Source organism: Triturus cristatus, chromosome 4_2 (assembly GCF_964204655.1).
Source record: "Triturus cristatus chromosome 4_2, aTriCri1.1, whole genome shotgun sequence".
Classification (NCBI taxonomy): domain Eukaryota; kingdom Metazoa; phylum Chordata; class Amphibia; order Caudata; family Salamandridae; genus Triturus; species Triturus cristatus.
The window spans coordinates 150,146,921-150,163,706 of NC_140586.1; the positions used below are offsets into that span (position 1 = coordinate 150,146,921).

Sequence of the window (16,786 nt, forward strand, 5' to 3'; positions counted from 1 at the left end):
TCACATGTCCCACACTCAAATTAACTCAAATTTTCACTATCGTACTTCACCACTAATCCATTTTGGGTTCCAGAGTAACGTGCTATTTGCCGAAAAGCACTTTGACGTCTCATCGGAGATAGTAAGCGCTGTATAAATACAATTAGAATAAATAGGGGTACAAATGACATGTATTAACATAGACCTCATCACCTTGCTTGGATTCACATAAAGTAGCAGGGCTTGTAAAAGCGCTTCTGAGGAGACACGTTTCCTTTTCTCTAAAGCAAACTGCTTTCCATGTTGTGAGCAAGTTGTACAGAAAACTTAACTCAATATTCTTCAAGGGTGTTCAGCCTTACCCTGAGGCTTATGAAAAACTTGAAGGAGTTCTGGGTTGGAACCAAGATTCCCCATGCCTGACGACGGAGAAGAAACATTTTGTTCATAAGAACAGATTAAATGTGTGGATGGGAGCTTGGGAGGAGAGGGCAATGCAGAAAGAGAGGAATGCAAAACAATCCGCTTCCGACCTGTGTTCCCTAAGCTGCAATCCTCTGGCAATCAAAACCAACCAGAGCCAGACTGGGGAACCAAAAGCAGCCCTGGCAAAAATGCTCAAACCAACCTCACTCTCTTCATCTCCTCGCACTATCTCACTCTTGGCAACCATCCATTCTCTCTCTTCTCTCCCGTTTCTCTTCTCGGTCTCTGATCATTTTCCCTCTACCTTGAACATCCATCCATCCCTTCCTTTCTTTCTCTTTCTCTGGAAGCCTTCACTGACTGCCGCAATTAAGCTCGGGAGCTGGGGAAAGTGACAGAGGCACCAGGAGCGACCCTGGGCTCCCAAAATCGGCCTCTAACGTTCCAGCTCACTTGGGAAATGCCCAGTGGAACAAGGACCTGTCCAGCCCTGATACTAGTATTTAATTCCTTTGTGGAAAAGACAGGTTTACTAAATTTTCTTAACAATCTCAACAAGCAGTGTCGAGATAATTCTTTATCAAATTAACACTGCCTGTTAAAACATTTCAGATGACATGAAACCTGTGAAACTGAATTATGTGTTGGCATGCGAACGTGTTTGGAGGGGAAATTTACAAAGGGTTTTGCTAAAATTGGTGCTGTAACAAGGCTATTCTGCCTGGAAAGATGACATTTTGCTAACTGCATCAATGCAGTAACCAGAGAGTGGTACATCATTGTGAAAGTTGTAAATATCTGATGGCGAAACAAAGTATCTCTACTTTGTCTACTTCATCAGGATTGCCGGGGCAGCCTGGGCTCAGATTATGACGATGTACGATGTTACAACGCAAGTTTTTACAACGCGTACCGTTACATCGCGGTCGTTACACCGACTGCGATGTTACCACGCCATGCCTTTACAACGCAAGTCTTTACATCGACTTGCACTAGATGGCGTGCTAACATTAGAAAAGCGTAATTTACTATTCCAACTCCAGTCCACTTAACAGTAGGGAAGGTGTTTGGATAGTAAACTACACTATTTGTAATGTTAGCACGCCATCTAGCGCAAGTCGATGTAAAGACTTGCATTGTAATGGCATGGCGTGGTAACATGCAGTCGTTGTAACGATTGCGATGTAACTGCATCGCGGTGTACTAACCGCGATGTAAAGGTTGTTCCCCGATTATGACAATGATCTCCACTGGTGTACTGGGGCCTAGTCTTACCAATGACCTAAAACTGAGCACCCCTTGCACCTCTTGAGCACTTGACACTGATGGCAGAAGAGTTGAGTAGGTCATGATCTGCTCAGGGAAGTGGTTTGGTTTGGGGTTCGATTGTTAGAATGTAACAACCCATCCAATATCAATCAATAAATCAACGTCCAACCTGTGCCACTAACCCCTTCAGTGCCACGCCCTTTCCCCCTCCTGTGCCGGGCGTTGCATTAGTGGGTGGGGTTCATGACGAGATAGTCTCGTCATGGGCACAGCGCAACCGTGCTCCATGACGAGACTATCTCGTCATGGGCACTGAAGAGGTTATATAGAAAAGATAAAAGTGCTCTTTCTCTGTACACTGTAAAATACTGTACATATTTATCAGAGGGTATTTCAAGCCATACACCAGTATTTCAAAAACTAATGATGGTGAATGTGGAGGAACAGTTTAGGCCCCAGGTTGCAGTGGTGATGGTACTGCGTCACTGAATGTCATCACTGATGACAGAGGACATCTTCCTCCTTGGCAAGGCACCTTCTCTGGTAGTCGGTATCAATGGTTGAGACCACAGAATGTGGTAACAATGCTTTCTGCACCTCACACATCTAACCAATAGGGTTCTCCAGCAGGAAACCCTTAAAGAAAGTAGTTGGTTTTCATGAGTACATCACATTCACTGGTACTGTGGCTTTGGCACATTCTGATGGGACACTGATGGCTCCCAGACCTCTCCCTCTAGTTCGAGTGATGCAGATCGTAATTGAACAGCAAAAGACACACAGTTGAAGGACGGAATGCAGAACAAATCAAAACATTCACCCCAGTAAAGGGATCTTGGTTAAATCCATCATTCTTTTGCTCACCATGCCACACCAGTTTAGACATGACCATATGCAGATCAGTCTTGTCCCTGTGCCTCATGGGAACAGTCCAGCCTGAACTGCCAACCCACGTCCTCCCTGGACCGGAAACAAGCATCCTATGACCAGTTTCGGGGTTTCACCCCTCATCAGCAATGCTAGCTTGAATCCAGTGGCACAGAATTGAACAGCATCAGCTTTAGTTTGTCACAGCCTCAGCTCCTTTGCTGATCGCCACTTCTAGGCGTTGTTTTCCACATGCAAAGGGATCTTCAAAGCCCCTCTACAACAGCTGGCCAGGTCCTACGACAAGGCAGGCCCCAACACAGCTTCTCATGGAAGGCCATAGACCTCCCTGATTCAGGTTACAAACCTGGCAATGTGGAGATAGTGGTCAAACCCTAACCATGGTGGCACAAAGTGGTTTTAAGTTGCAACAGGCGAGGGATCCCGGATTCTGGTAGAGAAGTCTTGGCACAAAGGATGGACGTTTCTCTCCCATCTTTATATTAAGGTTGTAGACAGACTTTGATCATTCCAAAAGTCCAGTTCTTGGACCAGATATAATATTTTCCTGTCTTTTGCTTACTCCTCCTGACTGTCCATGTATAGTCTTTGTCTTCAGGTGTCAGCAGGAAGGTGGGGTTATGTTGGGAGTGTCCTGTAGGCGAAAATCTAAAACAAGAGCAGAAAAGAGTTTTGGCTGTCTCACTTAACTGCCTGTTATCTTGTGTCGGGGGCCCTTTTTGGAATCGATGAGGCAGGATAGGGGCAAGGGGAATTTCCCTATAAATTTTCAAAATGACCACTTGTCTCCTCTTCTCCACATCCTAGAGTCTGGCTCATTACAAAGGACATCAGTAATGCCCAACTGGAGACCTGCAGCTTGCATTTCTTTTTGGGACTCTTCCCAATGTCCATCTTAGATACCACTTGGATTCTTTAGGTCAAGATAAATTTCTGTGTAGCCACAGCCACATGTATCAGACACACTTCATGCATTACCTGTACACATAGAAGTTATATATACACATATGACATCCATATCTAACATGGTTGGAGTGAAGAACCTGGCTGCAGACTGGCAGACCAATTTAGAAATATAGGTGTCAAGTAGAGGACTTTCCCTGTCTGTTTCTGCCACCACTGACAGTCCTCAGCAACACACAGTGTGCACATCCAGACCACACAGCTCACTCTGGTTTACATCATGTGCCAAAAAAATCCAGCACATACATGATTGCCATGTGTGCTCACGTAAAATGTCAAAAATCTACAGAACTTGCTATGGTGAACTTAGTGCAGGGTACCTAGTTCTGATCCTACATCTGGGATGTTGCTATGCTAGGTAAAGTGCAGTGTTGATAATAAAACTGATCAATATTTCTTCAGCACTCCTCTAACTCACCTTGCCCAAAATACTATGTTAATGTTGAGTCTAAGATATTTGAAACAGTAAACCAATATATGTGTCAATCCAGAGCATAAAATATGTGCATACCATTCCAGATTTTTTTTTTTAGCTTACAGACCAGTTAAAATACCATCAATGTATGTTTGAAATAGAGCTGTTCCAAACATGTCACTCTTGTTAAAGCTTAATAAAAAGCAAACATGCAGCTGTCTAAAGGTGGCATGCATATGTTCACAAAATATTATAAGTAAAAAACGGCCCTAAATCAAAACAGAAACTAAAGCAGAGATTGGCATACCAGCCATGACTCTGCAGTGGACTATTTGTAAGACAGATGTGCACAAGAAAAATGCAGTCACTCAAAATGAAGAGTCAATGGCTGAAGCGGCTAACTCACTGTCTCATGATGCATGCTGTGGTTAGCAGATGCAGAATGTGAGTTACACTTGACCAGACCAATAGATGAAGGAGGTTTACAGACAGTACCTGTATGTGTACATGCTTATATGTCATTTTATTATGAATGTTGTGAAAAACACGAGGCTAATGAAACAACTAAAGCTGACTCTAGGCAACACCTAAAATCTGAGACAGAAACCCTGAGAAGTTCACAACTGTGGTGGAGGGCATTGACGAAAGAAATCCTTACTATTCTAACAGATATTGTCAACATTTCCTGCTGAGAAGCAGGAGCGGCCTCTGCAGGTAAGAGAGGGGGGCCCAGGTGTGGGGGAATTCGACAGACGACCACGAGGGAAAATTAATTAAATGATTAATTAATTAACCGTTCTTACCTGCACGGGCCGCTGTTGCTCAGAAGCCTAGTTTGTAACTGAGTCTGAACGTATGGATTAACAAACTAGCTTCCACAACAAACCAGAAACTCATATAAACAAACACCATTACAAAAAATGAGTTTTTTACCATACCGACTGGTAAAGTGCCACCCTAGCACACCTAAAATAGAGCGCTTCTTTATATGTGCTTCAATCCTGTTGGAGCTCATCAGAGGAGTGCAACGTGTGCAGATATAAACTGGGCACCAAGTAGAGGCAAAACAACATTCCACCGGCCCAGGAGCCTCCATTCACTATTAAGAATAAAGACAAAACAGGTGGGATGTGTTCAGTTTAGGTGCAGAGTGTTTACAATACAATGCGTGTGTGATCCTCCAGACACAGTCTAAATAGCCCATTCAGATGCCTATCTGCTGCCACAGTGATTGTGTAACAATAGCAAGGTGACATGTGTTGTAGGTGCAAGCCCCGCTGATGGATTTCTTTTTTACAGATGCATCACAGCCATGTTGTATTCCACCACATTCTTACTCATAGTACGTCAGCTTGCGTAATGATGAACTAGGAGCCTGATTTAACACAATGGCGACAGAGTTCCCTCCCCGACAGCATTATGGTACGCCTGTCCAATTTAGAATCAGATGAACCATAGGTTTGACTTCAGCAAAGACTACTTCGCCCCGCCTTGGTCAAATCCCTCCAACGGCATGACAGAGTAAGGGCCATCGGAGGTTTGGCTGTAAATCCACCCACCTAATGTAGATGGACGTACATGCAGCCAATTTCCAACGGCTGTCACTGCCAGGAAAAACCTGGCAGTAAGGGGCACTGAAAGGTGCTCAATGCCCCCTCGCTATAGGAGGGGGCACTGTTTTATTTTATTTTCAAAAAGAAAATCAAAAATCCAGCTTTGGAACATTCCTTTTAAAAAATAAAATAAAAACACTGTCAGTTTGCCGTATGGCTTCTTCCTTTTGACAGAGCCATCCGTCAAACAAATAATGCATTGACAAGAACCCCTGTGACAGCACTCCCAGGAATTTCAAGAAATGTTTGGTTGGTAGTGGACATTTTTTCTTTCGGCAGGCGGAATATCCGTCAGGACGATGGAGTAATTTACTCCATCTCCCAGTGGAGAAATGCCCCTCACCCCGCCAATAATTAAATGATGCCTTAGGTCTTTAAAAATTTGTTGCACCTAATTCTTGGTGAGACTGTTCTTGAGGCACCACCCAACAAGTATTGCTAAACAGCTCGTGAACAAAGCTATACTTGTTGATAACTAAACTAGTATCCCGGGCCATAAATGCTTAAAAGGACTCTCTTGGCATTCCTCTGATGTTTCTATGGGTTAAATCAGTTAAAAAATGAAGAGACTGGAATGGACACTAAAATGACTGCCTTCTCCAATATGAGACAGAGAAATCCATCTTCAGACTCTTCAATTGGGAACAGCCATAGGATAAAGCATCCACTTTTGTGTTCTAGATCCCTGGTAGAGATGTTGTTAAAAAGTTTAAAAACACCTCCAAAAATTGTACTTCCTGATGTTACCCCAAGTTTGATGTTGGGCAATAAACCAGGCATCTGCCTCAGAGCAGTGTCTCTAGGATAAAAATCATCTCTGATAGTGGGCTGCTCTGTGAAAAGAGTGAGTTATCTGGACTAGGATGTAACCATATGTACTTCTTAGGATTTGGATGGGACTGGGATGAACAGTGAAGGAAAATGTAGGGTGGGAATTTGGAAAACATTGAACAATGGTGAAAGCCGTTTAAAGAACTCAGAAAAGCATTGTTTTGTTAAATCCTGGTTGTCTGTCCGTCATTTTTTTCAGTAGAAACGCCAACATAGAAACCAGCTGAGAGTGTTGACTTTTTAAAAAGCTTGAGAATCTTAAGATGCTCTGCATTTCTTTGACATTGTTGAGATCAGAATATCCCAGGACAACTACTATTTTTGAATTTCCTCAGCACAGAGGCTGTAACTCAATAGTGTAATTGAAGATGACATAAACCCTTTCAGGGGGCTACCAGGCAAGCAGGAGCTACTGGGTCCAACAGTGGGGATTGTGGCCTTTTACTCCTGATGTCCTGGGGCTTGACCTACTAGGTCCTGAGTAATTGAGTCAAGTACTACCCCTTCAGCATTTCTAAGTCAGTGGGAGCGGGGCTTGAGCAATCAGAGGCTCTTCAGATGGAGGTAGGTTCAAGGTATGCAAGGGTTCGTATCTCTAAATACCCACAGAGACTCCAATAAGAAGATTGTCCAATCCAATAAAGATCTTTAGTGTAAAAAGCTGTGTTTTTTGCACACGTTAAACACAGCACACTAAATAATCCACACAAGTAGTCTCTCAATACGAGTGCACTTGCTCTTGTCAGGGGGCTGCTCTGCCCTGTGGGTCCAATCCATGTAGGCCATGGGTGAGTTAAGTACGCAGTCACTGACCTTTACACAAGTGGGCCAGTATGCCTCACTACAGTGACAGATGTAAAAATGCCTGTTCACATTAATGATTCTACTCAACACAAAACAAGTATGCTGCCACCACTGCACTCATGTCACTTAACTTCAGGTAAAGGCAACAGACCTCTATCTTCACAAGGGTAGCGTTTGGTGTGCTCTTTCAGGTTTAAGAAGACGGCATTCCGAGACACAGGCCTAGGTCATTACCCCATGCACCCATGATCTGTGTTCACCTATAACCAAAAATCAGTACCAGGGATCTAGAAATTGAAGCAGCTGGGGCACTCGGGCAGAGATGCATGTCCATCACCATGCAGAGGACTTTCTGTCCCAACAGAATGCATTTGCTATACAATATCTTGGCCTATAGTGTGTTTGCCCTCAGCTGTCGCTGGACTTTCATAACATCTGAAATGTGTTCTATCCTAGTGACCAAGAATGTCATCCTAATATGATAACAAAATAACACAGAGTTATAGCATATATATTAGTGAGGGAGTGGTGCAAAGTCAGTGGGATTTGCAGTAAAAATATAGTGGGTAAAACATTTCTGGCACAAAAAAGTTGTGTGATAATTGTGGTATACTTAGAATTCATTTAGCTTATCCATAGACGGTATATGCCCCGGGAAGATTAATACATACTACTTAATGTGCAGGCTGCATGCCCCATGTAGATTCTTCCATGAGACAATGGTATTAGCTAAAAAGCAGCTGGCACTGATCTGGAAATTAACAAGGGGCCCTTGGGTTTCACAATGGAAGAGTAACATGATAAAATAAAATATAAAAGCTTGGCATTGCACCCTCATGCAAGTGGACCTACAAGGAGGCAAAAATATGAAAAGCAATTCTAAGTGATTTCAGAGATGAAAAGGGGCTCTGAGTTGACACGCGCCTTCAGGTGTCCTAAGTGACGCATCCTCTTCTTCTGTACGCTAGTTACTTGGCACTGACTCCCATGTTCTAGCTGCTAATTGTAAAGGATGCAACTTGTGGAACTCCCTAATATGGATGCTGGAATAACAATAAATCCACTGGAAAGGGATTGACCCGAAAGAAGTAACATCAGCATAGTAACCTTCCCTTGATTGGTATTGACGTTAGGTTTGTTTGCTGTCTAGTTCACGATTTGCATCATACTACCCACGCATAGAAATAACGCATGTATAACTTATAAATATTTTATTTTGTGGAAATCAATTGGATAAGTGCTGATAAATGATTTGACATTCAGGAACATTTGAACACTAAATATATGATCTAATTTATTATTGAAGAAGCCGAAAACTGCTTTGCTGCATTCGGTCACCCTTCACATGCACACGGCGAAAAGTAATCAGATGTGCGTGTAAGTTGGTACAAAACTCAAAAAGTATAACAAATATTTAGAATGTTTTTGATCAAATTAGTCATAGTTTTAAAGATCTTTTTGAATCATTATTTTAATAAACATGCTTTTGCATATAAGAATGGGTTGCTCATTATTTTAAATCATTAGGTGTTAGGTGAAGGGCTAAGGAATTTTTTAGGAGTAGGGTAAATGATAGGGTTAATGTAAGGCTGATGGTAATAGTTAAGGAACAGGGTAAGAGGTAGATTATGTGTAGGCGTAGGACTAGGGTTGCGGTCAGAGTAAATAAAAGGCCAAATAGCTAAGGTTGGCTTGGGACTAAGGTTAGGGTTATGGTAAGGGTAAGGGTTGAAAGATTAAAATTAGGGTCAAGGTTGGTATTATGGTTAGGCTTTAGGGTAACACTTATATGGGGTGAAGAGGCAGAGGAGGAGCAATTTTAAGTTGTAAATCTCTATTCTCATATTATGCATTGACTTACAAGTAAAGCATAACGTTTTATGGTTTACATTTTATTGGAACGTTTACATACAATGGCAGGAGGCACATTACACAGAACAAATGAATGCTGTAGAATTGTAAATTGTATCATTGGTTTCCTGAGCCATTCTTATGAAGTTTTAGGCCCTCTATTCGGTTGAGCGTATAGTACATTGGGGCTTGTGCCAGTTAATGAGCCCTCAGTTCAGTGGAGGTATTGATTATAAATTCCCATTTGGTTAATTGAACTGTAGTTCACATTAATGCAAACCATCTCCTGCATGACTACCAGGCTGGATTCAGATCATGCTGCAGCATGGAGAACGCCACCGTACAACCTCGTAGGCAATGGCCTCCTGACCACAGATAAACATGAACACTGATATTGCTGGACCTCTTAACTGCCTCCGATAAAGTTAAACATCTCAACCTCGTACCCATCCTAAAGCCTAAAATATGATTCACCAGCAGTGCCCTTCACTTGTTCACCTGCAAACTTTCCAACACAAACCAGTTTGTTCACATGGACACCTCAAGGTCCCAAAAGATCTCTGTCACCTGCGTAGTCCCCCAGGGTTCCTTACTGTCTCCTGCCACCTTCAACCTCAACATGGAGTCACTTGGTGCTCTACTGATAGATAACACCATCAAGATTCCCCAATATGCAGATGATACACAATTATATTTGAAAATCTCCTCTTCTTCAGACATCCAATGCCCCAAACACTGCCTGCACATCACCCAGACCAGGATGCCCAGTGCTTAGCTAAAGTTCAACCAACTAATACAGAATTCCTGTTATATGCCAAGAACAAACAATAGTACAAGCCTGGCTCAATGAAAAGGAGTTGGATGGCTTCGATCCCAAACTTCCACTGAATGCCAAGCACCTGGGTTTATATATGACATCAACATCATTCTCAGGAACCACGTTGCCAAAAGCTGTCTCTTCCAAAGCAAGTGAAACAATTTCTTCCAGAAAGCAATTTCAAAACTGCTCTCCAAGCCCTAATAACACCATGCTACATGACTTTCTAGGCTCCACACTGGCACCACTTAAGGACATCCTACACTCAAAAACATGTTTCATCCAGGTCCTGAAGAAATATGATCACATCTCTGCCACCCTGATGGCACAAATACCACATACATGTATAGTCAATGCATTTCTCTTAATTAAGTTTAATTAATTTTTAGAGAAAAAAATGGGGTTTCTGAAGAGAAGTACTAATGGAAAATTACCCAGTCAAATTGGTGTGGATATATTATTTCAAGGCAGTATATTATTTTGCAATGATAGCATGGCTGACACATGTTGTATTTTAGCCCCCAGAAGATAGTCTAATCCAGCAATCACAGGGTCGGATTGGATTAACATTTTTGGATTCTTTGGGGTCAAAACATGGAGAAATCATGATGTACAGTAGAAAGACCTTAATGCCCACTCTGATTCACTATTGTCACAGTGTGGCGCAAGATCAACAATCGTGCAGCTAGACCACTCGTTAGTTTTGGCTTGGAGGGTAACAAGAACGAGAAAGGTATTGGTGATTGCAATAGGATACAACAACAGTGCCAGACTAGTCTGTGGGGAGATGGTGCTGCCACACCATCAGTGGAATCAGAATGAAGTAGGGGAAATCAGTAATGTAGAACCCAATCACTACACCATGGCTCACACCACAGATCTTGTGTACTCTCCACACGTAGTGGGTTATAGCATTAAGTGGGAAGGTAGGGGAGAAAGGTTTGAGTTCATTCTCACAGAATGAGGTATAGAATGTGTAGAGGAACTGACGAGTGGGATGGCACCCGGCTAATTATCAACTATAAGTGTAGGGATGATAAACCACCAGAGTACTGGAAGTCTGTGATAAATGTTTCTGTGTGAGGTGTATAGGACACTTTCTTTAAGTGATCCTCACTGTAATCTGCATGGAAGCATTTCACTAACATGATTTTAGAACTGGTGAGAGGAAAGAAACATGTGTGCTGGTATCCAAGCAAGATTTAGAGAAAGTGTGAACAAAAGAGAAATTACATTTTCTTCTCTTGATGGAAGCAATGTAGGTAGGCCTAAAGAGGGGGTGGACTTCTTTCCAGCCTTAGCTAACCTGTAACAGTGTTGGACACTATCTACAGGTGTGTTTATCTTAGCTGCAGAGTGAGCCCAATCCAATACTGACTGTGGCCATATGAATGAGGTTTACAGTCAACAACAGAAATAGGTTATTTTGTCTGGGGGATGATCTTACAGTGCCCTTTTTAGGTGGTCAAGGTGCGAGGCAGGAAGGCATGCTTCCCAAGGTTAGTGAAATACAAAAGATACAAAAGATACAAAAGTTCAGCATAGATATTCTTGGCCCCATTCATCCAGGTATTTTCTGAAAATGTAAGTCTAATATACCGCTATGCCTGCCAGCATTTCACAAAAGGATTCCTGGCAGTTGTAAATAGGATTAATGACTACTGCAGATTGTTTGGCCATGCAATAATAAATCCAGCCCAAGAGGTGGGAAGTGGAGTTTCAAGGTCTTGTTTGCCCTGTATGTTTCTGAACAGCAACAAACGTATGTTTGTCAACATTCAAAAAGTCTGACCCGGGGAGTGTACTGTAGTGTTGTGGGCCCTGGGCCCACATGCTACGTAAATAATGCACACAGACACATGGCTAATGTACTCGTAACTGGCCCAGGGCACGTGCAACCGGCCTCTTTTATATGCAGGGTCACCTGACTGGTGACGCCTGTGATGGCTGGGTGTTCAGAGTGGGTACAACAGGAATCTGAACACTGGAACGCGTCCAGCAGGGCACTACATGGATCACCCCCAGATATGGCGGGGGTGTGGGGAAAAATATGTCTACCTGGGGAAAATTATTTTCCCCGTAGAGGAAAAAATAATGAAAAACATGCATTTGAAGAGATGGTCCCAGTCCACTTATACTTACATCTACACTATATATATATTTTCACAATATTTCGAAATAGCAAATGGTGTTGGTGGACACAGATTTGAACTATGAGTTTTCGGGCGTGAAGTTGAAATGTAGATGTGTCACCATTGAGGTAATTATTATGGCGGCCGCTAGCAGGGAAACGTGGTGGTGAGGCAGTGCCGGGAGCAAAAAAAAATAAAAATAAAAATGACCTGCAGCCTGCCTCCCATGGCCTGTCCGCCTCTGCAGCTCCTGACGATGTACACACAGGCTCCTAGACTCCTCTGTGCCAATTCAGATGCTACCCAGCATGAAAGAAGCACTGGGATTGGGCAGAGTGGACTGGTTTAATGCTCCAGCAGGGACTGGAAGCCTGTGCTCCTTAGCCTTGCTGATATCTCCAACAACAGCCTGGAGATATCCAAGTGTGCATATCAGTTTGGCAGTCCTAAGACGACTGGCCAAATAGCATTTGCTTTTGCAATGCCCGGTGCCCACCACTCCTCCAGCTACTGTCCCTCATAAGATGGCCCTTTCCTCAATACTCTGCTGCGGCTCTGGTGTAAAATGACATGATAATAAAGTAGTTTTATTAAATGCTTAATTATCAGTTTATTTTATATGTGATAGCTGGTTCCAGCGGCGGGATGACCCTCCTTCGCCATAACATAAGAGATGCCCCTGGCTATTATACCCTTTCTAGACCCCCCTCCTTCAGCAACATTTATTTATAGATTTAATCGCAAGCAAGTCTGCCATCTTCAATTGCAACGAGGCAGCTTTTGAGCCAAACCACTAGATGGTGCCAGACGCTGTGTTTCCTTTTTCCCTGATGTATATTTTTTAATACTTAGAAACAGGTGCTGCATATAGCACCTGGCCAATATGGAAGAAGCTTCCAGAGGTGCTTCTCATTCAGTTTTGTTCCATGTCTCCTACCAACTCCTGACAGGACTAGGAAACAGTACATATGCATTTTTCTAAGTTCATTTCTTCTTGCACATGCAGTTCAGGACAAGAAAAGGTAAACAGACCACCATGCTATGGAAAGAAAGTGCCATTTTGTATACTTAGTGAGCAAGTATCACTAAGCTCTACTCGTTTGCCTGTGGGTCTGGTCTAATTCAGTAGTGTGGTTCAATACGGGTGTCCTTGTGATAGAAAAGGCAGCTGCTGGCGAGGGGGCTCGGTAGGTTTGTGAGCCAGAAGCTGCAGGAGTAAAATCCTGGGCAAGTGTAGGCAAGCCTGAGCTGATCAGGAAGGGAGATTGCACCTTGCTTAAAGAAAGAGTAAGGGTGCATTGGTAGTTTGCTGCCTAAAGAAAGTGGTATTTAGGGGTACATTTTATCAAAGGGTGTGCGTCACCCTTGAGACGTAGTGCGATGCAAAATTTGGAATGAGATTTATCAAGCCTTGCCAGTCCACCTTGCATGGCCCTGCGTGGCTTGGTAAATCTCGAGTAACACAATGCGGTGAAAGTTGCTGCTTTGCGTTTCTCTGCTCCAGGGAGGTGTTCCATGGGTGGAACATGGGTGTTCAGTCACATCCACGCATGGATTTTGACACATTCACAGATTTGCCATCATTGGCAGGCCTGAGAAAGCATCAAAATGCTATGCCTTCCCAGGGTAGGCGTAATGAGGAGAAATCTGTTTATTTCTCCTAATATTTTCCCCTTTCTATGTGTGCTGCACTCTGCAGCAAACATAGAACAAGGAAAAGCCTAAGGGATTGGTAATGTGCAGGAAGGTGTCCCTTCCTGCTAAAAACTATTCTGCATGCATTGGCGTTAGGCAGCACATAGCGCACCAGCAAAAGGAGAGGACACAAAATACCATATAATGGTAAACATGGCTCATACCTGCCATCTCCCTGTCACGCAATGCAGTGCAGCAAGAATGAAATGCATGACCTTTCGATAAAAGTGCCCCTTAGACTTCTTTCAATCACCTGGTGTAAGAAAGCTATCCACAATATTACAGTTTGGCAACACTTGCCATCTTCGTTGGGTCGGTAAAGCACGATCCAAGTAGTATGCTCGTGTGTGTCAGTGATAACGCTTCTCCTGAGGTTTTTCGCCACTTCTTTTTGGACTACGTTATGCAACAAGGAAGTTCTGCTTAAAGCCCCACTTAATCGCTAAATGGATAAGGTCCCCGAAGGAGTCTAAGGACATGATATGATCATCATTTTGACAGTATGCTATTTCCTAATTGTTTTTGTGGAAGTGGAGGGATAAGTCCTGCAGGAAGTAGAAAGGTGGCCTGAAGGAGGAAATATGCTGGGGGAGGATAGCTCCTTTTCTTTTTTGCAAAAGACAAGTTGATAGGGAAGAGGTGGGATTTCAATGAAATGTGGGATGACATTTTGTGCCTTTAGGGGAAGTTTATAGCTGAGCTTCACTGGCATTATTTGTTTTGTTGATTTCAAAAGTAATTAATAAACGTTTACCTTTATTAACAATAATTCGAGGACAACTTTGGGTGGCTGTTGTAGTTATAACACAACTATTATTACTGGGATCCCCTGGAACCTGCAAGTTCTATCCAGCTGGTTAGTGCATTTAAATGTGAAGATGAAATCATGCTGGATAGGACAATTGTTAGAAAAAGTATGTTGCTTGCCAATACCATTTTTAGAAAGGGCCAGAGCACGATGAATACTTTATAATGTTAAAAAGGTTAAAACTGAAAAAGGGAATATTCTATATTCATATTTATTGATTTGAGAGACAATTGACACAAAATTCTGAAATTATAGCAAGCACACAACACTACAATGAGTAATAGGGAAGTATTACCACCTTCTCTATTACAGGGGCTAGCCGCGATTGATGGCCTATACTTATTCATTCTTTTCTGGAATTATATCAAAGCAGCAAAGTATGTCTTACACTCAGACACCGATTCTGAAAAGGGTAGAAAATGGTGATGTACTTACTGTACGTGGTAAATGCTACTTCTCTGGGATGAGGTAAGTACCACGCGTGAATAATACATCCTGTTCCAAGCTTTTCACTTGGAAATAAGGTATAATATACAGAATTGGTATTTAACACACCAAATACTGAATGTTTTGTCTTCATTTAGGTCCTTCTGCCCACATACATTTTAAAAGGCTTGAACTGCCAAAATCTGCTAGGGAAAAGTAGCAGAGTGTGATAATTACCACACAACTTGGAACTCACATGCCTGTGCAAACTCCTACACTATATATACTACAACAAGAATTCTTGGAAAAAAAGATTTGAATTGCACAATGAAACAAAAATTGTAAATGTTTACACTTAAAACAATTGAATGTCATGGAACTTAATACCAGGATTGTGATATGATTTTCATAAAGAATGAAATGCCAATCATTTGTGATTACATCTTTTTAATCATATAATTGATGAAAGGGCCAGGCCAATCTCTCCAACTGAGGTTAATAATCACCCTATTGCCGTTGGTCAGGCTTTATAGGTTCTCCAGAAGGTGGTGTTGTTTCATAGATAAAAAGGAGAAGCGTTGCAGCTTGTCAGAGCAGTAGGACAATGATTGGCCGCCTAGGCACATTCCTAATCAGTCCACAGAAAATGAATCAGGAAGAAACTATGATGGGGTCAGAACTGGAAACTGCTTTGTGACAAACACTTATGGTAATTATGAAAACAATTAAGAATAGTATAGGTGTGACATAAGTTTAAAAACTAGGATAGGAGAGTAAACAAAATAATGGGAGAGGCGAAATGTCTTAGAGCAGGGGTCTTCAAACTGGAGGGCGGGCCCCCCTAGGGGGGCCTCAAGTGATCCCATGGGGGGGCACCAGGCTGTGGCCAAATGAAGCATTATGCTGATAAAAGTGCTTTGTTTTAAGTGGTGGGTCTGTAATGGGCAATCACTACTTTATTTTATCATTTATATCCTAGCTGAGAAAAATGGTAACATAATTTAGCTGCAATGTTTAAATATGTCTTGTGTTTATAAATAAGTTGAGACATATTTAAACATTGCCAATTTAATAGAATAATTGTGAAAAATCTGTGTGGGGGATGAATTTTATTTCTTTATTGGGGGGGCAGCATTAAAAAGTTTGAAGACCAGTGTCTTAGAGGGAAGTGAGAATGAGCAGGGGATACAGATATGGAATTGGAATGTAATGCCAGTTTTTGCCCATCTGGGTCAATTTTCTTAGTTTAACTATATGTTTTACAGTTGAGCACCAACACAACCCCGGGACAAGGCGTTGGCATCGAGATCTTGCTCACCTTTCAACTTGTTCTTTGCATTTTCGCCTCAACGGACGGCCGCAGAGCAGACCATGTCGGGTCTCCTTCTCTGTCTATTGGCCTTTCAGTAACTCTGGGACACCTGATTGGGGTATGTATTTATTTGTTTCAAAGTCTACTATTACAGCTCTTGTCCATCTTTGTTTGTTTCTGTGGCTCACTGAGTTGGATTAAAAGCAACAATCTTGATCTCATTCCCTGTAGGCCATAAATTCCATATGCTCAAGCTTTTGGGTCCCACTTTCGGCAGGGAGTCCCTGCCTCTCTCCAGATGGGCTTGCTGAATTTAGACACTTTGCGTCAGTATTCATTCCATGGGTACTTCTTTTTACTGCAGTAAAATCATCTACTAGTTGGGGTAAAGATTTCAATAATTACTTTCTCGTTATTGTCAATTTATTTATCAACTATGGCCATTTTCTTAAAATATACATACAGAGAAGATTTATGGGCCTGTGTTGATTATCGCTAATACATCGGAAATACATATAGTGGCGCGCTCCGGTCAGCTCCTGTCTTGAAAGTTTTGG

The 16,786-nt window shown here is 42.4% G+C and overlaps 1 protein-coding gene across 2 annotated transcripts in view; it reads left to right on the forward strand.

Moving 5' to 3' along the window:
• Positions 1 to 16,786, forward strand: part of LOC146833212 (aquaporin-5-like) — a 102,764-nt gene that overhangs the window by 673 nt on the left and 85,305 nt on the right. For both annotated transcript variants that reach the window (XM_085600868.1, XM_085600867.1), the window contains exon 2: positions 16,183 to 16,347. In XM_085600868.1, coding sequence (XP_085456994.1) covers positions 16,183 to 16,347 — 165 coding nt within the window. The remainder of the gene's footprint in view (positions 1 to 16,182; positions 16,348 to 16,786) is intronic.